At 45.5% G+C, this 25,969-nt stretch overlaps 1 protein-coding gene across 1 annotated transcript in view; it reads left to right on the forward strand.

Moving 5' to 3' along the window:
- Positions 1-25,969, forward strand: part of LOC139233167 (cytokine-dependent hematopoietic cell linker-like) — a 190,060-nt gene that overhangs the window by 2,795 nt on the left and 161,296 nt on the right. The window contains exon 2 of the mRNA XM_070863766.1: positions 14,084-14,155. Coding sequence (XP_070719867.1) covers positions 14,094-14,155 — 62 coding nt within the window. The 5' untranslated portion in view covers positions 14,084-14,093. The remainder of the gene's footprint in view (positions 1-14,083; positions 14,156-25,969) is intronic.

Here is a 25,969-nt window from a genome sequence, read left to right on the forward strand (position 1 = left end):
TCGCTCTTTGAATTATTTATTTCTCTTCTGCCGATTACATACTTGTTTTAGACAGAACTGGAAATATAAGAAAAATAAAATAATCTCAAAATAATTCACTTTGCCCACCAAATGCGTTTGATCCCAAAAGCACTCAGCTCTCCTGTTCTAAACAGAGCTTGTACAGCCTGAAATTCCTCTTTTAATGTAAAGTAAATATAAAAAATGGCAGATTTAAGTTTAAAAACAAATATTAGAAATTACAATCAATTAAACATTGGAAATGTTTCGCAACTACCAATTATATAATGAAAGATACTTTCATTTTCACTATAATATTACTTCAGCTGCATGCTTCTCAATTATTCATTGTGCCATGCCAATCAATCTACTGATTTACATCTTTGATAAGTGCACAGCAGAGTTGTTTCAAATGCTCACTGTATAAGGTTGGACTTCCTATTCCAAGTGTTACAAGCAAGGTCCCTGGAGGCTAAGCCTCATTTCCTTCAAAGTTGACTTTGGTCTGATCGAAATCAGGAAAACATCGGCGCCATCTGAAATTTCAACACAATCATGGGAGAGGTTCTGTGGGTGTTTGGAGACACTTCATCTTTCAGTTTTCCTTCCAGTTCCCAACATTTTAAAGAAGTTAAAATGCGTGCGTCATAATAAAAGTTTTGTTCACTTTAGATACAAATATGTATGAGGACTGTACTAATGATTACAAATGCATTTCAGTGGCTCTGTTTCCTAACTGGTGAGATGCTGTGTATCAATTTTAGTTGTGCAGCCTTTGTACGTTATCACTGCAGTTACACTATAATTATTTTTTGAGGTGGGCATATTCTTTTATGTGATACGAACGGAAGCACTGAACTGTACAGTCCCTCCTTCCACCAAAAGAGATATCTGTACATTTATAATTAAACTCATGCACAAAACTCAATGAACTGCAACTACTGATGAAATTTCTACTGCTAGAAAAAATGGGACAGACAGCTGTTTCTAACATTAGCTACCTAGATCATTTTTAAACTTGAAGTTATGTCACCCCAGTCACAAAAAGCTAAACTGCCATTGTTTTGGCTATAATTGTATTGTCATTTTTACATTGCTGCAACAATGCAAGATGTGCAGTACAGTTTCACTATACCCTGTAATACACACCATTACTCTGACCTTATATCTAGCTATATATACCATCGGTCGGACCACATTGTCCTTCAATTGAGAGGCTGGGACAACCTGGGCTGCAGAATTCTTCATGATTATTACCAGTGGTGCACATGAGTTGCACTATGTGGAATTACATGGGACTTTCTTCTAATTTCTCTGAACTCCATCCCCAAACTAGGGTGTTCAGTGTCAGCAGGCACTCTTGCTCATTTCTCCACCCAGAACAGGTGCAACTATAGACTAACTGATATTTATATATTTTGCTGAAGCCCAATCTGCACAGTGAAGGATCCAAAATCCTTATTTTAACAGGTGATTTTTCAAAGGAATTCTGTCAACTGTTGCAAATAATGATTATTTCAATGAGAAAATTGAAGTTATTACTAGGCAGTGTTCAAAATTACCCTGAGAAAACTGTAGTTTAGTGATACCGGATTATTCTTTTAAGCCAGTTTGGAGCTAAAAATTAGATTAGTGTTTGTTAAATAAAATGCAGTTAAACTTCAGTACTACATTGTTTATGGGACCAGCAAGGCATTCCTTATCAGTACTTATTTCACTGAGGTTGGAGTTCCTCTGCTGGGTATAATGCAGCATCTCCCAAGAGCACAGGAATAGTTGGTGATAGTGAGAGGTTTGTAATAACATGGTTTGTTATAATTAGGTTGCACAGCATTTGTAAGACTGTGAGCATGTGCCTGGGGACTGGTGATGTTCCTATCAAATTTAGTCTGCCTGTCAGTGACACTGAGCGATCAGATTAGATTAGGTCATCCTGTGTCACTGAATGCTGACTGATACCCTCTTCTTTAGTTTCAAATGTGACCTGACAACTGCTTCAATGCCACTAAGTGGTTTCAAAACAAAACATAATTATATTGTGCAATATTGTAAAAGGGAAAAAATTGATTGAAATTGAAGAGGAAATAACTTCTAAAAAATATTGAAATAATTATACAAAATTATTAAATGCAATACATTTCAAAAATTTGCTATGGAAGCTTTTATGGTGCTGTTATGCCATAGGTATTGTTTTTTCTCACCAATTTCTCTCCATTAATGTTCTTCCCTCTTCTCCTCTGCAGGAGACATTAACTCATTAGGGGTAATCTTCCATCCATTTGTGCATGCCTGAATTTCCATTATGCTCTCCCAGTGGCTAAAGCTCCCCCCGCCAACAACCTAAAGTCCAAACATTTCCCCCGATGACTATCTGTTGAGGTATTGACGGACACTGGTCGCCATGTGATACTTCACCCAAGTGACTATTATTCATGTGTGGACCTTGACAATGAGTGTGACAGATTATTTAACTATGGTGGTCTTCAATTAGCCTGATCATCTCCTCATCTGATGCATATATATAGAAGTTTCAGCAGGGGTCAGGAGACAGCGATCAGGAGTGTGAATAGTAACCAATTGTCCCCTCCTAAGGCAGCAGCCTAATAGAGCAATCATATTGCACCTACCACTTGCTCCAAATGAGATCAGCACTGATAGGGATTTGAATCTGGCACCTTCCTGATCTGTGCACCTCAGTTATTCACTGGGTAAACTAAGTTAGCCATCAGAAAAGTAAATGGTATTGAAGTGATAATATTGAATACTATTGGATCCAAATTGCTATTTAGTGAATCAAAGCAGAGCCATACACATGTGCTTACATACTTGCAGAGAGCTCTACTCAGTGGCATTCAAATGACAATTCAATGTAATGGTACTGATAATATATTTAGTTATTTGCTAAGACTTCAATGTTTAAGAAGTCCCCAGGCAAAAATTGCTTTGCAGCCAGTGAAGGTGACTGCATACTACTTCTGGTTAAATTTAACCTGGTGGAAGGTGCTGAAGTTATCATGTACATATTTCCTCACTGCAAAGCAGAAGCTACTTTGTAAATGCTCAAAACGTGCAGTACAATTCCCCCGGTAGATACTGTTTAGAAATGATATTTAGTTACCAACATCAAAAACATATGTAACACACAGTCACCCCGCCACAACTTATGCATTGGGTATGAAACATTTTGTGCACTACAATGTGGTGTGTACAGGCCCTATCTCCAAATACAATGCGCACATGTGTGAAGCAAAGTTAAGTCACAAATATATCATCATCATGGACACTCCTGAAGTGAGTTCTTTGGTGGCTAAACAGTCCAATACGAGAGCCACAGACTCTGTCACAGGTGGGACAGATAGTCGTTGAGGGAAGGGTTGGGTGGGACTGGTTTGCCACATGCCCTTCCCGCTGCCTGCGCCTGATTTCTGTACGCTCTCGGCATTGAGACTTGAAGTGCTTAGCACCCTCCCGGATGCATTTTTTCCACTTGGGGCGTTCTTTGGCCAGGGACTCCCAGGTGTCAGTGGGAATGTCGCACTTTATTAGGGAGGCTTTGAGGGTGCCACAAATATAGTGCTATGACTTAAAGACTTATGAGGACGAGGAGTACAATACTTGTACCATGTTACTGATACCCTCCCATTAGACATGACCTGGTCATTATTGCTAATAATTAATTTGCAATTAAGGACAAGTAGAGAGGTTTTTTAATATGGTCATCACTGTCCAATCCTGGGAATAGGAGTGCTCAGGAATATTAATTTAGTAATTCTACTGTACAATGTGGTTTTTATTATGAACACCTAGCCATCTCAATTCCTTTTTCAGTTTCAGTTTGGCTCACTAGTAGCATTTTCAATCAGTAGGTTCAAGACCTACTCCAGGAACTGAGCACATAATCTGGGGGTAATTTTAATTCGAGGCAATAGGGTAAAACAGGCGATATTGGGAGAGATTATATAACGGGTGGCTAACCCGATATTGGCTATTTTACACTATCACCAAGAGTTAAAATTACCCCCAGGGAGTGCCATATTGTTCAAGGCCCCATCCTTCAGATAAGACTAAATCCAAGATGCTAGCTCCCTGCTATTGTAGTTCAGGTAGATATTAAAGATCTGAAGAAGTATTATTCAAAGAAGAGTAGGGTATTCTTTGGTTTCCCAGGCAAATTTCTTTCCTCGACTGATATCACCAAAAAAACACATCATTCATAGCTTTTTGTGGGATCTTGTGTGCAAAATAACTACTTTGTCTATGTAACAACAGTCACTGCACATTAAAGTAACTAAAATGATACTGAGGGGGCTAAATTCGATAGCCCCTGAAAACGGATACAGGGATCGCAATGTGCGCTTACCCCGCGCCAATTCAGTGTAAAGCAGGCAGTGTGCCAACTTTGTGCTGGCTCTTCATTATAATGATTTCTGCGTGCAACCAGCACTAACTGCACAATTCATTAGCTGCACACATCAGTAGGAGGCCCAATATTGTTACTTACTAGCACTATTTAAAGCTAGCCTTCACTGCTTAAAGCTAGCCTGGACCTCTTAAAGTGAAAGTGTATTGTGGCTGCTGGAGGTGCTGATATCATTGGGAATAGTGCTATGCAACAATCAACAATGGCCGACAATGGAAAAGTGCATGCACCAAGGTTTTCAGATGCTGCAGTGGAGGTCTTGGTGGAGGAGGTGGAAACGAGGAAAGGTGTGTTGTAACCACAGGGGCCAGGATGCCCTCCAGACAAATGCTCAGAATACAATGGGAACATAAGAAAGTAAGAAATAGGAGCAGGAGAAGGCCATTTGGCCCATCGAGCCTGCGCCGCCATTTAATAAGATAATGGCTGTCAATGCAAGCAATATAGCCTAGAGGCCCTGGATGCAGTGCCGGAAGAAGTTTAATGGCCTCACACGGGTGATCAAGGTCAATGAATGCATCCTCAAATGCCATATCCTACCAACTGCACCACTAGCCTCAGTGACTGTTCAATTCACCACATCACTCATCGACCAAAAATCTCCATCAATCAGGACTCAAATCTAACATTCATATGCTTCACCTCATCTTCACACACTTAGCACTGTTGCAAGCCTCACACTCACATCTTGCACACACTACCAGCTATTCAACCATGACAGCCAAATCACCCAAACAAATTGCACGACACTCACTGACACACCTCCCTCTCTCTTGTAGGAGTAAATAGGGCACAACCAGAGAAGTAACGGAAGAGATTCTGCTGCATGTCCTAACCCCAATGGAGGAGACAATGTTGGTCATTAGGTGAAGGGCCATTGCTGAGGCTATGGTCATTGGCAGAGTTGAATCCATTGAAGATGCTGGTATCTTCTCACATCCCACTTCTCCCTCATCCCAAACTCTTTTCTAATTTACAAGCTGCAGATGGTGTATGCATACACTTCTTATTTTCTCCTCTCCCCTCATCACAATCTTACCCTTGTGCCTTTCTCGTTTCAGATACCCAAGAACTGCGCAACCTGTTGATGAGTGAGGATCACTCAATTTCTTACTCACAGCGACTAGCTCAGATACCGATACTGTGAGGATCTTAGAGGACATCATGATTGCCACATGATGAAACACCAGGCACAAATGCACGGCAGCCAGGGGACAAGGATAGTGCCAGTGCCAGCTTGCTGGAGGGCGTGGTTGCTCTCGAGTTCTGCAAAGGACTCTGATGATGACTTCGATAGGCCAGACTACATGAAATGGATGATGGGTGTACACAACAAAATGCTAATTGCATTGGAAAGTCTGACAGAAAGCCTGCAGTCAATGTCAAGGAGCATGAAGGAGTCCAGCACCAACTTGGCATAGGGCTTTAGGCAGAGCTTGAAGCACATCCTTTCCAGTATGGAACTGGTGGCCGACTCTATCAGCACATTTGTGGAATCAACCATGATGCAGAGTCTGATGGCTGATGTTTCAACTTCACAAGCAGCTTCTGCCCAACATCTGAGTGCTGCAGTGGAATGTCAGATTGCTGCCATCATGGCTGTGGATTCCAATGTTCAAAGGGGCTTTCAGTGTGTCACAGCAGTTCAGCAATCTGTCTTCCAACAAATTACTAGGATTGCTGAGGTGTCGCCCCAGGGAGTGGCAGCAGATCCATGGAGCACGAACCTGCTGTCCTCTGTCAGCATTCGTCCTCTCACCATTGCCGCTCCGCCACTGCCGTGCTGTTGCCTGTCAGTCAGCCAACCCAGACTGCTGCCGCCCATACTGAAATAGGCCTTCTAGGTCTAGAGCTGTTCAAGGTCGTGCTGTAGCTACTGGCTAACACTTCGTAGGTGCACTTGAACAGATAAAGGCACACGGAACACAGGCACAAAGGGAATGCACAAGGGTGATTAGTTTAATTTTGTATGCAATATGGCATGATTTAATTTATAAATTTGGTTTGGAATGTGTATTTTGTGTTAGCTTTTATTTTTTGCATTGTGGCCAAGAAGACGTTGTAATGGTCAGTGACAGAGAAAAGGCATGGAGTGTGGGACTGTGGTGAATGGGGAATTGGGGTTAAGGATATTCCTGGTGTCACGAGCTAGTGAGTACAGAAATAGGAGGATAGAGCAGATGAATACGTGGCTGGAGAGATGGTACAGGCGGGAGGGCTTTAGTTTCCTGAGGCATTGGGACCGCTTCTGGGGGAGGTGAGACCTGTACAAGCCGGACAGGTTGCACCTCAACAGAGCCGGGACCAATATCCCCGCGGTGGGGTTTGCTAGTGCTGTTGGGGAGGGTATAAACTAGCTTGGCAGGGGGATGGGAACCTGAAAATAGATTCAGTAGGGAGGGGAGTAAAGCTGGAATTAGAAAGCAAAAATAAAGAAAGTGAGTTTGAAGGAGAGAGGAAACAAGCAGGACAAAAGGGTAAAAAAACAAATTTAAAGGAACTTTGTCTAAATGCACGTAGCATTTGTAACAAAATGGATAAGTTCTTGGCACAAATTGAGACAAATGGGTATGATCTGATAGCCATTACAGAGACGTGGTTGCAAGGTGACCAGGACTGGGAATTAAATATTCAGGGGTATTTGACAATCCGGAAGGACAGACAGAAAGGAAAAGGAGGTGGGGTAGCTCTATTGATAAAGGATGGAATCACCGCGATAGTGAGAAACGATATTGGCTCAAATGATCAGGATGTTGAAACAGTTTGAATGGAGATAAGGAATAATAAAGGGAAAAAGTCACTGGTGGGCATAATCTATAGGCTCTCTAACAGTAGCAACTCTATTGGTTGGAGCATAAACCAGGAAATAGTGGGGGCTTGTAAAAAGGGAACAGCAATAATCATGGGTGATTTTAACCTCCATTTTGGTTGGACAAATCAAATTGGTCTGGGTAGCCTTGAGGAGGAGTTCATAGAGTGCATAAGGCACAGGTTCCTTGAGCAGTATGTAACGGAACCAACCAGGGGGCAGGCTATCTTAGATCTGGTCCTGTGTAATGAGACAGGATTAATAAACAATCTCCTAGTAAAGGATCCTCTTGGAATGAGTGATCATAGCATGGTTGAATTTCAAATTCAGATGAAGGGTGAGAAAGTTGGATCTCTAACCCGAGTACTAAGCTCAATAAATAAAGGAAACTATGAAGATATGAGGGCAGAGTTGGGTAAAGTGGACAGGGAAAATATATTAAAGTGTAGGACGGTTGATGAACAGTGATGTACATTTAAGGAGATATTTCACAACTCTCAAGAAAAATATATTCCAGTAAGAGGAAAGGGTGTAAGAGAAAAGAGAGCCATCCGTGGCTAACTAAAGAAAGAAAGGACGATATCCAATTAAAACCAAGGGCATATAAAGTGGTCAAAACTAGTGAGAGAATACAAGACTGGGAAGCTTTTAAAAGCCAGCAAAGAATAACTAAAAAAATTATTAAGAAAGGGAAGATAGACTATGAAAGTAAACTAGCACAAAATATAAAAACAGATAGCAAGAGTTTCTATAGGTATATAAAAATGAAATGAGTGGCTAAAGTAAATGTTGGTCCATTAGAGGATGAGACCGGGGAATTAGTAAAGGGGAACATGGAGATGGCGGAAACTCTGAACAAATATTTTGTATCAGTCTTTACGGTAGAGGACACTAACAATATCCCAACAGTGGATAGTCAAGGGGCTATAGGGGGAGGAACTTAACACAATCACAATCACTATGTAGGTGGTACTCAGTAAGATAATGGGACTAAAGGCAGATAAATCCCCTGGACCTGAAGGCTTGCATCCTAGGGTCTTAAGAGAAGTAGCAGCAGGGATTGTGAATGCACTGGTTGTAATTTACCAAAATTCCCTGGATTCTGGGGAGGTCCCAGCAGATTGGAAAACTGCAAATGTAATGCCCCTATTTAAAAAAGGAGACAGACAAAAAGCAAGAAACTATAGACCAGTTAGCCTAACATCTGTGGTTGGGAAAATGTTGGGGTCCATTATTAAAGAAGCAGTAGCAAGACATTTGGAAAAGCAAAATTCGGTCAGGCAGAGTCAGCATGGATTTATGAAGGGGAAGTCATGTTTGACAAATTAGTTGGAATTCTTTGAGGATGTAATGAACAGGGTGGATCAAAGGGAACCAGTGGATGTGTTATATTTGGACTTCCAGAAGGCATTTGACAAGGTGCCACATAAAAGGTTACTGCACAAGATAAAAGTTCACAGGGTTGGGGTAATATATAAGCATGGGTAGAGGATTGCCAAACTAACAGAAAACAGAGAGTCGGGATAAATGGTTCATTCTCTGGTTGGCAACCAGTAACTAGTGGGGTGCCGCAGGGATCAATGCTGGGACCCCAACTATTTACAATCTATATTAACGACTTGGAAAAAGGAACTGAGTGTAACGTAGCCAAGTTTGTTGACGATACAAAGATGGGAGGAAAAGCAATGTGTGAGGAGGACACAAAAAATCTGCAAAAGGACGTAGACAGGCTAAGTGAGTGGGCAAAAATTTGGCAGATGGAGTATAATGTTGGAAAGTGTGAGGTCATGCACTTTGGCAGAAAAAAAATCAAAGAGCAAGTTAGTATTTAAATGGAGAAAGATTGCAAAGTGCTGCAGTACTGTGGGACCTGGTGGTACTTGTGCATGAAATGCAAAAGGATAGTATGCAGGTACAGCAAATGATTAGGAAGCCCAATGGAATCTTGGCCTTCATTGCAAAGGGGATGGAGTATAAAAGCAGGGAAGTCTTGCTACAGCTATACAGAGTATTGGTGAGACCACACCTGGAATACTGCGTGCAGTTTTGGTTTCCATATTTAAGAAAGGATATACTTGCTTTGGAGGCAGTTCAGAGAAGGTTCACTAGGTTAATTCCGGAGATGAGGGGTTGACTTATGAGGAAAGGTTGAGTAGGTTGGGCCTCTACTCATTGGAATTCAGAAGAATGAGAGGTGATCTTATCGAAACGTACAAGATTATGAGGGGGCTTGACAAGGTGGATGCAGAGAGGATGTTTCCACTGATGGGGGAGACTAGAACTAGAGGGCATGATCTTAAAATAAGAGGCCACCAATTTAAAACAGAGATGAGGAGGAATTTCTTCTCTCAGAGGATTGTAAATCTGTGGAATGCGCTGCCTCAGAGAGCTGTGGAAGCTGGGACATTGAATAAATTTAAGACAGAAATAGACAGTTTCTTAAATGATAAGGGGTTATGGGGAGTGGGCAGGGAAGTGGAGCTGAGTCCATGATCAGATCAGCCATGATCTTATTGAATGGCGGAGCAGCTTGAGGGGCCGTATGGCCTATTCCTGTTCCTATTTCTTATATTCTTATGTTAATAATATCATACTTGAATTGGTTCTTCACGTATAGCCCAGGCACAAAGGGACTGATTAGGTTGCAGCATCTCTTCCTCTTCCTCCTCTTCCACCTTCTCTTTCTCGTCCTCCTCTTCCTCCTCCTTCTACTCATCCTTGTGCTCCTGCTTCTCAGCTTCTCATCTGATAAGTGATGGCAAGGGCTGTCCCCTCATGATCCACTGTTATGCAGCATGCAACATACCACCACAAATCTTGAGACACACTCAGCCGAGTTCTGCAGGGCTCCTCCAGAGCAGTCCGGGCAGCAGAATCATTGCTTCAGGATGCCAATGGTCTGCTCTATCAGATTTCTCGTGACAACATGGCTCTCATTGTATGCATGCTGCGTACGTGTGCATGGGTTGAGAACTGTAGTCATGAGCCATGTCATCAGCGGATAGCATTTGTCATCCAGTAGCCACTCTTTGGTTGCCAAGGTGGCTGGAATACAGTTGGCACAATGGACTGGCGCAGAATGAACGCATCATGACTGCTGTCAAGATACGGGGCATTGATTTGCATGGTGTGTTCCCTATGGTCACACACCAACTGCACATTGAGTGAGTAGAATCTTTTTTGGTTCCAGTACTTGGCAGAGTAGATATGCAGCACACACAAAGTAATGTGCATGCAGTCAATAGCACTTTGCATCATGGGGAAATCTGCAATCCTTGCAAATCCTTGTGTTTCCTCTGACTGTTTCTCTCTGGCAAGAGGGAATGAAATAAAACTATCCTCCGTTTAAATAGAGAGCCTCAGTGCCTTTATGCAGCAGTGCACGGAAAACTGGGACATGTTGCTTATTTCTCCAGCAGCAGTCCGGAAGGATCCAGACACATAAAAGTTCATAGCATTGGTCACCTTCACAGCCACTGGCAATGCGGTCCTTGCCCTGCTCTGAGGTTGGTGTTGTACCTGCAGCAGTTGGCAGATTTCAGTGATGGCCTGCTTAGTGAAACACAGACGTTTCAAACATTGGTCATCGCTGAGGTCCCTGAACACTCTGGACAGATATGGTCTCCTGCTGAAAGTCCTTCTCCCCCATACTCCTCCTTCCTCTTCTAGCAGCTTGTCCTGCTCTGCGTGGCCTCTGTTCATTCTCCCAGTCATGCTCAATTCCAAGGGGAATGCCTACAACTGCATGCATGTCTGGAAGCAACTGCTTTGTGCAGAAGCCTTGAAGTCAGCAAAAAGTACTTTAGCTCCTGCCACAGTACTCCCTGTAGACTTTTGAAACTTAAAACAACCGTGAAAGCACCAAAAATGTGTAGAATTGTAGCAACCATCAGAAGAAAGAAACCAGCAACTAACCTATAAGTAATTGATGATCCCTTTAAATAGCACTGGTCAGGTGTCCTTCATGGTGCTTAACGCATGTTCAACTGTGGAACCCTAAGGAGACTTGTAGTGCACAAAAAATGGCCCTATCAAGCCCAATTTCACCCCCAAAGTGTTTGGAGGCAATTGTGAGAGACATGATAAGTGTTGGAAAACAGAAAGTGCTGTTTTACCTTTTGTTATCTATATTGCAAGTATTTTTACCTTCTAATCAGTTTGAAATAATTTTAAAACACTGTTGGGGTGAAATTGGCATGCTGTGCTCCTCCTGTTAGCACCTCCGGGGAGGGGCGACAAATGTGTTTTTGCCCGGGCCGGGCAGGGGGCATTACCGGCTCCCGCGAAATTGCACGGGAATTGGCGGAGGCGCAAAACCAGTAGCATCCCACTCCCACTGGAAGTGCCCCAGGCCATTGCATCTCCGGCAGTGATGTCATCACTGGGAGCAGTGAGCCGTTTTCACCCCATGGTGGAAATTGGGCAACACCCCATGAGGCAGCCACAGGTGATGTCAGCGCCAGCCTCGTGGGTTACAACCCGGGCCGCATTCCGCTTGTGGGGTGAAAGTTAAAGGGGAGGTGCGCAGCGCCATTTTAAATTTTTGCCCAACCTACCGGTCTGGCCTCTGCAAATATTTCTGCGGGGTCCATGCCACGATGGTGCAGCCCGGCACTTTGCTTCGGTGCTGGGCTGTGGCCACAGCACCCCGCATCCCCTGTAGCCTAGTGGAGGCCCCTCAAACCATTGCAGCGCTCGCTGCGTGCCCTCCCCTTTAACGCAAGGGGAGGGCCCTGTGATTGCGTCAGCATGATGAGGAGAGGCCGCTTAGCGCTATGACTTGCATCGGGTAAGCGCCCCAAACCCAATTCCAAGAGGAAGTGGAGCACCTGACATTGCACTCCACTTCCTCTCGGGCACGGTAACCCAAATGGGGCAGGACTTCAGTACCGGACACAGGGAGTCTCGTCTCACGAAGGTTACTGCCCCCAAACAGGCAATATGCAATTTCGCCCCCTGTGCCTTTAAGTCAATAATAATTCAACAAGTATAAGCAAGGACATAAATTTATAGTAGACTTAATGTATACTATCTCTTTCCCATCAATCAGGACTCAATCAGACAAGGAGCAATTTTTTAACTTGTTTGATAAGAATGTGTGAGGTACAATATTGAAATAGTCTTTAAATAGGTTATTTCTCAACAATACCTCGATCACCATAGGGTAATGGCCACTGATCATCCAGAACCCAATGTGGTCTGATGTAGAGAGAGAAAAGGTAGTGGTAGAACTATACTCTATATGCATCTGTCTTTCATACTGGACGTGGTCACAACGTCATCTTGATCCATCTGCCTCTTATACTAGACCGAACCACAACTATATCCTTGATCCATCTGCCTCTCTTGCTCGATGCAACCACAGCTATTTCCTTGATTCAACTGTCCCTCTTGTGAGACCTTGCAAAATATATCCAGATGTGTGTTGATTACAAAATGTTGTCAAATGCCGTTATACCTTCATGAATGTCTAACCAGTGTGCAGTATCCCAGGGCTGTTCTATCTATATTGGTTATGAAAACCTGATGAGCTCATCTAACAGAGAACCCATCTGGTGGAGGGCTGAATGGAGGCACGAATAGAAACCGTGAGCACTTCAAATCTGTCCAGTGCTTAATGATACAATAACTGAGTCAACTGAGACCCTAAATACATACAAATCCAGCAGGAAATAATTGCACAAAAAACTAAGCTTCCATAATGGCCCTGACATTTATGGGGAGGTAGCGGGAGCTCAGTAACGGGTGAAACTGGAGAGCCCCAGGATGCAAGGTCCTGCCAATATTAACAGCAGAACTTCATGATCGTTTTCTTCTTCCATTTTCCACATGGAAGCTGGTCAGATTGACATTGGGAACAGTTCCTGGCAATCAGGAGAGATCGGTGCTTGGTTGGGGGAGGGGTGGGGGGGTGGGGTGGGAGGGGTTCGGGGGTGGGGAAGTTGGAGCCCGGCAATTAGGAAGGAGCGATCAGGGCTCAAGATTGGAGCTTGGTGTAGGGGGTGGGCGGTTTCACTGATTATGGCAGCAATGAGAGGCCACAATTGGCAGAAGGGAGGCCGAAGACTTCCTTGCAGCACCAGGGAGCACACTGCTGCTCCTCCCAGCTCACAAGGAGTGCCAAACTGCTGGCGTCTGCAGCTCTCACCTCCATTTCGCTGCCGGGTTTCTGGAGCCTGAGGAAACCTGGTCATCAGATGTTCAATTTAAATCAGGCTCCCAACTGCACTGTGGGAGCTGATTTTGACAATGAAGTGTCTCACCTTTCCAAGATGGGACACAAGCACATCATGTAATCCACCACTGTAAAAATGGCGGAAGGCATTTGCAGCGGGTTGGGGATGCATTCCCGAATTTTTTATTTTTAACATCCCCCAACCGTTGGGGATGGGGGCTTAATATCAAGGCCAATGTCTGACTTGTTTGTAAATTTAATTTTGAAATAAAAGTCTGATTTACTTTTACAAAAGCAAATTTACTTTTATTAGTTCATTTTTACATTTTAACATCAAGTGCAAAGGGTCAGATTGTAATTGTGAAACATTATTTTCAATAGCTGAAACATCTCTTGCAGTTTCTATGGGATTTGAGGTTTTGCTTGCATTTAATGGGAAATAATAAATGGAACCCCTTCAAAAGGGTAGTGTGAGGACCATTTTAAGACTAATCCAAGAGTAAAGGGATGTACTTTAGTTTTTTACATTTGTCTAATGACAATGATATTTGAAAATTGCAGAAAGCCAACTGAGTGAAGAATGAAAGAAAATGTAAAAAACTGGAAAAAAAAGTTGCTTCTCTGTGAGAAAAGAAGCTAAATGGGTTCAGTCCAATATTCTGGATTTTTTTTTTGCCAGGCAGAATACAATGCCGATACATGAGAGATCTATAGCAGGAGATAGAATGCTGCCGCACGTGCCTGAGAACAGGTAAGGAAGAGTTCATTCATACACGTTGAGACTGTGGCCCTTTACCAAAGTTAAAGCTTGCAAAGGCTTACAAACTATTTTTACTATAACATAAACAGAATATGTAATGGTAATGAAGGTAAAATTATTCTTAAGATTATTCTGTTTATGTGAAGACTACCAAAATTAGACACCAGCAGGAAATGAACAGTTTTTTTGGTAGGTGTTGAAGTCTATGGCCTTTTTTTTATCATTTGCATAGAATATTCCACAGACTTTCTAGAGGTATAGTTCATAACCAAAATGTTAGGTCTGGAAATTTCCCTTTGCCCCCGATTGGGGGACGGTAACATTCTGGGGCCGGAACTTCCTGCGCCCAGCCTCGAAGACCCGCCCCGGACATGGAATTGGGCCATGCACCCCTCAAAGGAAGTGGAGCACTGTCTCCGGCGCTCCGCTTTCTTGGATGGGCGCTGCTAAGGTGGCGACATGGCATGAGGCCAGCATTGTAAAGAGATATAGATATGTGAAGAGAAAAAGATTAGTGAAGACAAACATAGGTCCCTTGCAGTCGGATTCAGGTGAATTTATAATGGAAACAAAGAAATGGCAGACCAATTGAACAAATACTTTGGTTCTGTCTTCACGAAGGAAGACACAAATAACCTTCCGGAAGTACTAGGGGACCGAGGGTCTAGTCAGAAGGAGGAACTGAAGGATATCCTTATTAGGCAGGAAATTGTGTTAGGGAAATTGATGGGATTGAATGCCGATAAATCCCCGGGGCCTGATAGTCTACATCTCAGAGTACTTAAGGAAGTGGCCCTAGAAATAGTGGATGCATTGGTGATCATTTTCCGACAGTCTATAGACTCTGGATCAGTTCCTATTGACTGGAGGGTAGTTATAACACCACTTTTTAAAAAGGAAGGGAGAGAGAAAGCGGGTAATTATAGACTGGTTAGCCTGACATCAGTAATGGGGAAAATGTTGGAATCAATTATTAAGGATGAAATAGCAGCGCATTTGGAAAGCAGTGATAGGATCGGTCCAAGTCAGCATGGATTTATGAAAGGGAAATCATGATTTACAAATCTTCTGGAATTTTTTGAGGATGTAACTAGTAGAGTAGACAAGTGAGAACCAGTGGATGTGCTGTATTTGGACTTTCAAAAGGCTTTTGACAAGGTCCCACACAAGAGATTGGTGTGCAAAATCAAAGCACATGGTATTGGGGGTAATATACTGACGTGGATAGAGAACTGGTTGGCAGACAGGAAGCAGAGAGTCGGGATAAATGGGTCCTTTTCAGAATGGCAGGCAGTGACTAGTGGGGTGCCGCAGGGCTCAGTGCTGGGATCCCAGCCCTTTACAATATACATCAATGACTTAGATGAAGGAATTGAGTGTAATATCTCCAAGTTTGCAGATTACACTAAACTGTGTGGCGGTGTTAGCTATGAGGTGGACGCTAAGAGGCTGAGAGAACATAAGAACATAAGAATTAGGAACAGGAGTAGGCCATTGAGCCTGCTCCGCCATTTAAAAAGATCATGGCTGATCTGGTCGTGGACTCAGCTCCACTTACCCGCCCTCTCCCCATACCCCTTAATTCCCTTATTGGTTAAAAATCTATCTATCTGTGATTTGAATACATTCAATGAGCTAGCCTCAACTGCTTCCCTGGGCAGAGTATTCCACAGATTCACAACCCTCTGGGAGAAGAAATTCCTTCTCAACTCAGTTTTAAATTGGCTCCCCCGTATTTTGGGGCTGTGCCCCCTAGTTCTAGACTCCTTGACTAGTGGAAACAACCTCTCTGCCTCTATCTTGTCTATCCCTTTCATTATTTTAAATGTTTCTATAGGATCACCCCTCATCCTTCTGAACTCCAACAAGTAAAGACCCAGTTTACTCAATCTATCATCATAAGGTAACCCCCTCATCTCCGGAATCAGCCTAGTGAATCTTCTCTGTACCCCCTCCAAAGCTAGTATATCCTTCCTTAAGTAAGGTGACCAAAACTGCACGCAGTACTCGAGGTGTGGCCTCACCAATACCCTGTACAGTTGCAGCAGGACCTCCCTGCTTTTGTACTCCATCCCTCTTGAAATGAAGGCCAACATTCCATTTGCCTTCCTGATTACCTGCTGTACCTGCAAACTAACTTTTTGGGATTCATGCACAAGGACTCCCAGGTCCCTCTGCACCACAGCATGTTGTAATTTCTCCCCATTCAAATAATATTCCCTTTTACTGTTTTTTTTTCCAAGGTGGATGACCTCACATTTTCCTACATTGTATTCCATCTGTCAAACCTTAGCCCATTCGCTTAACCTATCTAAATCTCTTTGCAGCCTCTCTGTGTCCTCTACACAGAGTGACTTGGACAGGTTAGGTGAGTGGGCAAATGCATGGCAGATGCAGTATAATGTGGATAAATGTGAGGTTATCCACTTTGGTGGCAAAAACACGAAGGCAGAATATTATCTGAATGGCGGCAGATTAGGAAAAGGGGAGGTGCAACGAGACCTGGGTGTTATGGTTCATCAATCATTGAAAGTTGGCATACAGGTACAGCAGGCGGTGAAGAAAGCAAATGATATGTTGGCCTTCATAGCTAGGGGATTTGAGCATAGGAGCAGGGCGGTCTTACTGCAGTTGTACTGGGCCTTGGTGAGGCCTCACCTGGAATATTGTGTTCAGTTTTGGTCTCCTAATCTGAGGAAGGATGTTCTTGCTATTGAGGGAGTGCAACGAAGGTCCACCAGACTGATTCCCGGGATGGCAAGACTGACATATGAGGAGAGACTGGATCGACTGGGCCTGTATTCACTGGAGTTTAGAAGGATGAGAGGGAATCTCATAGCAACATACAAGATTCTGGCGGGTCGGGACAGATCAGATGCAGGTAGAATGTTCCCGATGTTGGGGAAGTCCAGAACCAGGGGACACAGTCTTAGGATAAGGGATAGGCCATTTAGGACCGAGATGAGGAGAAACTTCTTCACTCAGAGAGTTGTTAACCTGTGGGATTCCCTGCCGCAGAGAGTTGTTGATGCCAGTTCATTGGATATATTCAAGAGGGAGTTAGATATGGCCCTTACGGCTAAAGGGATCAAGGGATATGGAAAGAAAGCAGGAAAGGGGTACTGAGGGAATGATCAGCCATGATCTTATTGAATGGTGGTGCAGGTTCGAAGGGTCGAATGGCCTACTCCTGCACCTATTTTCTATGTTTCTATGTTTCTATTATGCAGAACGCTGCACTCTCCAATGCCCCCTCCTTCAACTAAAGGGGTGGGTCGCTGCGCACTCTGCAGGCAATTTGGTGGCCGCACTAGGCCACCAGCGATGCAATCGACTGAACCAGCAGCCCGGCACCCAAAACAGAATGCTGGGCTGCATGATGGTGGCCCGGTCGATGCGAGGGTTTCCATTGTCGGGCCGACGCCAGAGTCAGCCGGCAAATAAAAATGGCAGCCTGGAGCGCTAAAGGCCTCCCCTTTAAGGGGTGCCTCGGCGGCGGATATCCGCCAGCTTCACGACGCACAAAGCTGGCTTTGACGTCCGCCCGCTCCTGCCTCACGGCTCGCAGAGCAATTTCCCCCACAGGGTGCAAAGGGGTCAGCTCAGGGCAGTGAGGGGTCAACGCATACAGCGATGACGTCATCGCCGGTTGTGCGCTGGCCCGGGGCGCTAATCGCGGGGCGTTAATTGCGGGCTGGTCACTGCCGGGACAGCCCCCACCCCCCAAACCACGGGAGCAATTTCCCGGGAGGCACTTCCCCGCAATAGCAACCCCTTAGATTCCTGCATGTACGCCTGTGGTAGCTGATTTGTCAGTAAGCCAATACATAAAGACCTGCTCATACCTTCTCTTAGTCATTTGTGTGTGTAGCCTTAATGTTAGTATTTTCCAGCATTTCCTGTTTTTAACTATATAATGTTTTCCTTCACCATTTAAAAAAAAAATTGCAGTTTGCAAAGTTGAAATAAAGTTGTGACATTGCACCAGCAATCTTGCATGACTGACATTGAAATCTTCCTGTTCTCACTCGAGAATTTATGCCAGATCTCATGTGCCAGTGGAATTTTACAAGTCATGAAGGAGCAGGATGGGAGGGAAGGCAATGAAAAGCTCTCAAGCCCAACCCTGACCCTACAAACATAAAGTTTTGTTTGGCTGGTTATGGTGTAGTACTGACAAAGAGTATTGACAGTATCCCAGCAGCCCTCTGACTGAAATAAGAAGTGTGCCATCAGTAGAAAGGTCAAAATGAGAAACAAAAGAAAACCAGCTATTTTTTAAGTTTAAAATTTCAGATTCAATATTGTTGGAGATGTATTTGAAGTCCAATTACCATTGAACTTCAGTAACACTGCACTAAAGCAATATTTGTGCTACCAAAATTATCTGACATTATTATTTTTTACAGTAGGTTAAATACAGGTCATATTGACTGATGTTTGTACTTTTAAAGATAAAGCAAAATTTGGCTATTTGACTGGACTTTCCTTTGTGATGAAGTGAGAAGATTGTTCAGTAGTGTGGGAGTTGTGGTCTGAGTCAGTTTGTGAGCAGAGGCTGAACGGGAAATGACAAAGATATGGTAATCTATGGGGGGGCGGGGAGGGATGGGTAGGGGCAAGTCTCATTATAGCCAGTACATAAGTAAATGATCTCTCGCTAATAACAAAAGCTTTCAGTAAGGAGATCTTCTGTTTAATTAATCAAAAATGAGAAAGGGCTAACCTCAAGAGATTGTCACAGGTAAGCTATGACAGTGAATGTTCTTCATGAATTTTTTTTATTTTTCACAATTTTCAATGCTTTACAATTGGTGCAGTGTGGTATATTTTTCATCTACAAGATACATTGAAATGAGTTTGTTGGCATTATTGTGTGTATAGGTAATGCAGTGTTATGTGCTTCAGAATCAGGGAGATGATCAGCGAAAGACAATTTGGTTTGCGATTCCTGGTAGTGTACCCGAATCGCCCCCCTATGCATGAGCCGATCTATTTCCCAGTGCAATGTGTAGTGGATCAAGTGAAGGGGTCTTGTTGTATAACGCTTCAGGTCAGGGGTGTGGTGCAAAGTGCTTTGTACTTAAGAGCTGCTGTTCCTGAATTTCTACAGGGTACTCCCAATCTCCTGATGCAACTTTGATGGAAGATTGGTGGAACTCGTGGAGAAATGGCATATGAACTAGTCAAGCCGTTTCTCTGGTGATCTGCCAATCTCTTGCTGGGAACCCTTCACAGATGTCTCTGGCAGATAAATATTGCACGGAAAATAGTACATCAGCTGTATTATATGCAGTGTGTGTAAAGGTAAAAGGCATGATTCTGCAATCCTGCACTTTGTGCAGTGAAACCCACTTGCAAGGAATGCTGGTCAGAAAATTGGGTTAAAATGTTAAATCCTTGGGGTCGAAATTGCCCATTCCGATAAGACCTCTTGCCGCCTGAAAGCAGTGGCCATGGGGTGGCGAGGAACGGCCACCAACTTGCGGCAGACTGGCCAACATTCGGGGCATTGCCATCATGGGTTTTTGCTGCAGTGTGATGATCTGCCCCACTCCCCCCCATCTCCGCCCCGCTCCTGCAGATGCATCGTTAATGACGTCATCAGTGCGCACACCACACCGGATCCAGCCCGGAAGGTAAATTCACTTCCAAGAGTTTTCCAGCCGCCTGTCGGTGCCAATGACAGTCTTTTGGGTCGATACACAGTGCCAGATCATGGCCGCCAGCGGCCTTTAAAGGCGTGTTGCGTGTAGCAGCTTTCCTGTCGCTGAGATTTTTTCAGCCTTTTCTAACCATTGCCAGTTGCCAGTTCAGGACAACAGAAAAGATTTTTTCAGACTTTTCACAACTTTCCCAGTTGCCTTGTTCAGAATGGGATTGAGTGATAGTGGGCGAGTCTTCAAACTCGACAACAGAGAGCCATCATTGAGGAGGCTCTGCTTGCAGAGGCAAACTAAATGGGGGCAGTGCTGGCACCGGAACACCTCCTGCACATTGTGTGTGGCAAGGAGGCATGCAGGAGAAGGCGGCGCCCTCTCCAACGGCTTCAGAGGCAGTGGGCAAAGGATGGCGCACACATGGCCGACGAACATGCAGAAGGCCATGGAGATGGTGACAGACCTCAACCCAGAGAGGTGACCCAGGAAGGACCTGCCGTCAGGAGGCGGGTCGGGTATGCTGACCCCCCACACTAGATATTGGGCGAAATGGAGAGACGCAGGATGCACAGGAGGCAGATGCTTGCCAGCAATAGGCTGCAGAGGGCGAGGAGGAGCAAGAGCATAAGGGAGAAGGCAATGAGGCAGCTGCCATAGGAAGACGCGAACATAGATGTGGGGGGAGAAGGCCCCATCGTTCAAGGGTGTACAGACAGCAGTTCTCATACATGGACCTAACGGATGACCAGTGTCTCCGGAGACTTCGATTCCGGAAGAACATCCTGAGGGAGCTGTGCAATCTCCTGCAGCCAGACCTCCAGCCTCAAACAAGGTTGGGGACAGCTCTGACCGTTGCATCCAAGGTGACCATAGCACTCAATTTATATGTGACTGGATCTTTCCAAGCTGCTACACCAGACATCTCGAACATTTTTCAGTTCACCACGCATAGCTCCATCCATCAAGTGACAGATGCTCTCTATAAGAGAAGGAGGGACTATATATCCTTTCTGATAAGCAGTTAGAGGGGCAGACCGGATTCGGATTGCGGGCTTCCCCAGGGTTCAGGGCACCATAGACTGTACCCACGTCGCATTGAGGGCACCACAGAACAATCACAAAGGTTCCGTAACCGCAAGGGATTACTCTCCCTCAATGTCCAACTGGTGTACGACCACCACCGCAAAATCATGACAGTTGATGCCCGTTATCCTGGCAGCAGCCACGATACTTTCATCCTGCGCCAGACCGGTGTGCCCGGAATGTTTGCTGGGCCAAACCAAGATTGCAGCTGGCTCCTTGGAGACAAGGGGCCAAAATTGCCTCTTTCTTTAAGGCCTGTTACCACTGGAAATCAGTGGCCATGCTGCGGAGTGCAATGGTCGCCGACTTTTTATGTAGTGGCTGCCATTAGCAAAATCGCTCCTGTGGTATCCCGGCGGTGGCCCACTCCACCCCCTCCATCCCCCACCGCTCCGCTGCTGCCAATCCAGCCTAAGTCGTCATCCGTGGCAATTAAAGATAAAGCCATCTCTGACCATTTCCTTGTATCGCTCTCAACCCACATCCCCCTTCCCCTTCCCCAACCCAAAACTACTTCCTTCTGCATCCGCTCCTGGAAAAAACTCTCTGTAAACTCTCTTACAACTGCACATAACAACTCAAAACTGTCTAACCTTTGGCCCTCTTTTAACAATGACTTTTCTGCAGCCACCGATCTGCTCAACCCCACACCCACACCACCAGTCCCTCTGAAAAAGATTACTCTCTCCCACGCTGGCCATTCCCCCTGGTACTGCCCTCATCTTCGCCCCCTCAAGTCAAAAGGGCGCAGACTTGAATGGATGTGGCAGACAACTGGTTTAGCCATTCACCGCCAGATCTGGCTCGAACACATAAAACATTATCAGTTCCTACTCTTGTTTACAAAAACTGTTCACAATTGCAGGATCATTCTGGAACGCAAAAATAACCCCTGCGAGTTCCCTTCCTTTCCCGAGCCCACAGGGTCAAACTTCATTTGAGGCTCCCACCTGTCCTAGCCCTAAACTCACATTTTTCTCTAGTTTCTCTTTGATCTCCCCTCTTGACCTTTCCAAGCTCCATGTTGTCCATGAGACCCACTTCCTGCTCCCTTGACCCTATTCCCATGAAACTGCTGACCACCCAACTTCCTTTTTTGGCTCCCATGTTAGCCGACATTGTTAACGGTTCTCTCTCCTCAGGTACTGTTCCCCTCTCCCTCAAATCTGCTGTCATCACCTCTCTCATTAAAAACCAACCCTTGACTCAACTTTGAATGCTTGCTATTGCCCCATCTCCAACCTCCCGTTCCTGTCCAAAGTACTTAAACATGTCGCCTCCCAAATCCATGACCATCTTTCCATGAATTCAATATTTGAATCCCTTCAATCTAGTTTTCGCCCCTGCTACACAGTACAGAAACGGCTCTCATCAAAGTCACAAATAACATCCTTTGTGAGTGTGACAAAACTAAACTATCCCTACTCGTCCCCTGGACCTGTCTGCAGCCTTTGACACAGTTGACCACTCCATCCTCCTCCAACGTCTCTCCACCAGTGTCCAGCTGGGGGGGACTGCAGTCGACTGCTTCCATTCTTATCTATCTAATCGTAGCCAGAAAATCTCCTGCAATAGCTTCTCTTCCCACTCCCACATTGTTACCTCTGGTGTCCCCCAAGGATCTGTCCAGGCCCCCTCTTATTTCTCATCTATATGGTGCTCCTTGGAGGTATCATCTGAAAACACGGAGTCAGTTTCCACATGTACGCTGACAACACCCAGCTCTACTTCTCCATTACTTCTCTCGACCCCTGCTTGGTATCTAAATTGTCAGATTGCTTGTCCGACATCCAGTACTGAATGAGCAGAACTTTTCTGCAATTAAATATTGGGAAGATCGAAGCCATTATCTTTGGTCCCCGCCACAAACTGCATTCCCTAACCACTGACTCCATCCATCTCCCTCGCATCAATCTGAGGGAGAACAAGACTGCTCGCAACCTATGTGTCATTTTTGACCCTGAAATGAGTTTCCAGCCGCACATCCGGGGCTTAACTACAACCGTCTTTGTCCACCTCCGCATCATTGCCCATCTCCGCCCCTGCCTCAGCTCACCTGCTGCTGAGACCCTCATCCATGCCTTTGCTACCTCTAGACTTGACTACTCTAACACACTCCTGGCTGGCCTCCCACATTCTACCCCAAGTAAACTTGAGGTCATCCATAACTTGGCAGCCCGTGTCCTAACTCGCACCAAGTCACAATTACCCATCAACCCTGTGCTTGCTGGCCTACATTGGCTCCCAGTTAAACAACACCTTAATTTCAAAATTCTCATCCTTGTTTTCAAATCACTCCATGGCCTTGCCCCTCTCTATTTCTGCAATCTTTTTCAGCCTCACAACCCCACAAGATGTCTGCACTCCTCAAATTCTGCCCTCTTGAACATCCCTCATTATAACTGCTCAACCATCGGTGGCTGTGCCTTCAGCTGTTTGGGTCCCAAGCTCTGGAACTTCCTCCTTAAACTTCTCTAACTCTTTACCTCTCTTTCCTGCTTTAAGATGCTCCCTAGAGCCATCTGCCTTAGTTTTTTCTTTTGTGGCTCGGTGTCAAATTTATCTGTTTTGTCTTGTAACACTGCTGTGAAGCGCCTTGGGACGTTTTACTACATTAAAGGCGCTATATGAATAAAAATTATTATTTTTTATTATTATTAGAATGCACACCACCGATGTTCCCACCCCTGCCCCCGACAGTGAAATTCCGCCGAAAAATTCTTCCTCCCGCTGGGCAGTGCCAAAAGTTGCTTTATTCAGGCGGTGCCGTGAGGCTGTGGCTTTCTAAAATGACGGTGCGGCTCTCATTAAAGGGGAGGATGCACTGCCGCTATCACCGTGTTTTTTTCTGAAAAGGACCCGTTTATCCCGACTCTCTGCTTCCTGTCTGCCAACCAGTTCTCTCTCCATGTCAGTACATTACCTCCAATACCATGTGCTTTGATTTTGCACACCAATCTCTTGTGTGGGACCTTGTCAAAAGCCTTTTGAAAATCCCAATACACCACATCCACTGGTTCTCCCTTGTCCACTCTACTAGTTGCATCCTCAAAAAATTCCAGAAGATTTGTCAAGCATGATTTCACCTTCATAAATCCATGCTGACTTGGACCGATCCTGTCACTGCTTTCCAAATGCGATGCACGGGAGGAGGAGGAAGTGCCGGAGAAGAAGCACGAAGCTGGTCGCCGGCCATGCAGGAGGCGGCGTCACCATTCAAACCCTACTAGGGACGTGCAGACCTGTCTCATTGCTGCTCGTTTCCGATGCGTTCATGTCCACTTCACCCTTCATCTGTGCCTCTCCATGGCCAACCCAATGAGCCCTTTCACACATCATTGCCCACAGTGAAATGAGAGACGTGCACAGATATTGACACACAAAATAAAGATTTATTACACAAGAAAGAATGGTGCAAAAAACATACACATAATCAGTTATCACCCTTGTGCATTTCCTTATAACCCCTCTTGCACAAACCTATTCTTGACCTATGCCACAGTGTCTCCCCTGTGGCTGCATCATGGCTCTGGGAAGGCAGTGGTGTTTTAGATTTCAGATGTAGAAGCTACAGATGTCCTTCTTGGATGCCTTTGACCAGCTCTGGCCCTGGAAGGGCCGGCTGCAGACTGGCAGCACCCTCCTCGGTGCATTCAGTTGGGATTGGCTGGGGCCATTCCATGCTTGGCGGCAATGGCGGAGTGGGAGATCTTGGCTCAGGACTGCTGTGATCCTGAGAGACCACATAAGGATCTTGGTCCAAGGAGCCAGCGCCACTCCCCCAGGGCAGCATCTCACCATCTTCACCAATCTGAGGGAGCACAGGTCGGTGGTGTGGCGCAACACTGTAAGGTCCCCCGTGGACCACGATGGACCCAGCTGTGATGGCAACAGTCAGCTCTCGTGTGGCATCCAGCTGAGACTGCATGGGAGCAGACAGAGACGACAGCAGTAAGATGCTCCGTGGCCTGTTGCCCAGAGCATGAGAGCATTCTGAGCTTCCAGGGCCACGGCCATCCTCTCCAGGTAAGCACTCAGACGTTCGTTCCCTTGCACCTGTGCTGTAATGGCAGCTGTCACATCGCCTATGACACGTGGCATCACAGCTAGATCTGCACGGTCACTTTGGGAGTCCACCATCATCTGCACACTGGCAATGATGGGCTCCATGGTGTGCGCAGAGCTATCCATAATGCGGGAGGCAGACTGCACCACGCTCCTGACCATTTGCGACAGACTCTCGGGCACCCTTGCCATTGCCCCCAACATCTCGGAATGCATGGCCTCCACTCTTCTTTCATAAGCCCCAACATCGAGTCCTCTGCAGCAGAACTCACGCGCGGACTCGCCCCCCCCCGGAGAGATGGCACCTGAGGTTGCCTTTGCCCTTGACCATGCTGCAGCCCCGGTGCATCACCCAGTGCAGACCCCTCTGCTAATTCTAACAGTCCCGAACGTGTACTCCTAGTATGTGAGCTGGCACATGCGAGTGTAGTAAGCAGTGACACGGTGCTGCCAGCAGTGTGCCTCTCTTCCTCGGCCTCTTCAGACATGCCAGCAATAGATGGAATAGGCTCAAGGGTCTCATCCTGGCTTTGGCTCCCAGTCGCCTCAGCGGTCTCTCCCTGGCTTTGGCTACAGATGCCTCAAAGGTGTCGCTTTGGATTTCGCTCACACTCGGTATCATCTGCAATTATAAATGGCATAAGGTGTCCCGTGAGAGTGAAGTGGGGCATTGCACCATGCAGCCTGCAACTTGCACACAATTATAAGCAAACGCATGATTGACGCTTGCACTTTCAGGGAGAGATGACATTAAAGGAAGGCCTTCATTTACCGATGCTGCCCCCAGCGGGATCCACAAGACCGGTGGCCACAGGGAAGGCAACATGTGGGATACCTTCGTCTGCAAAGCAAATAAGGTTTGTTGAGTAGCAGTGTCATGAGGCCTCGGCAATGAATGCAAGTGTGGGTCCATTAAATGCAGGTGTAACTGTGACATAAAAGTGAGCCTCCATTGCAGAAACACATACATATATATATAGGCCTCAGCAATCAAATG

The sequence above is a fragment of the Pristiophorus japonicus genome, chromosome 2, assembly GCF_044704955.1.
Source record: "Pristiophorus japonicus isolate sPriJap1 chromosome 2, sPriJap1.hap1, whole genome shotgun sequence".
Lineage (NCBI taxonomy): Eukaryota > Metazoa > Chordata > Chondrichthyes > Pristiophoridae > Pristiophorus > Pristiophorus japonicus.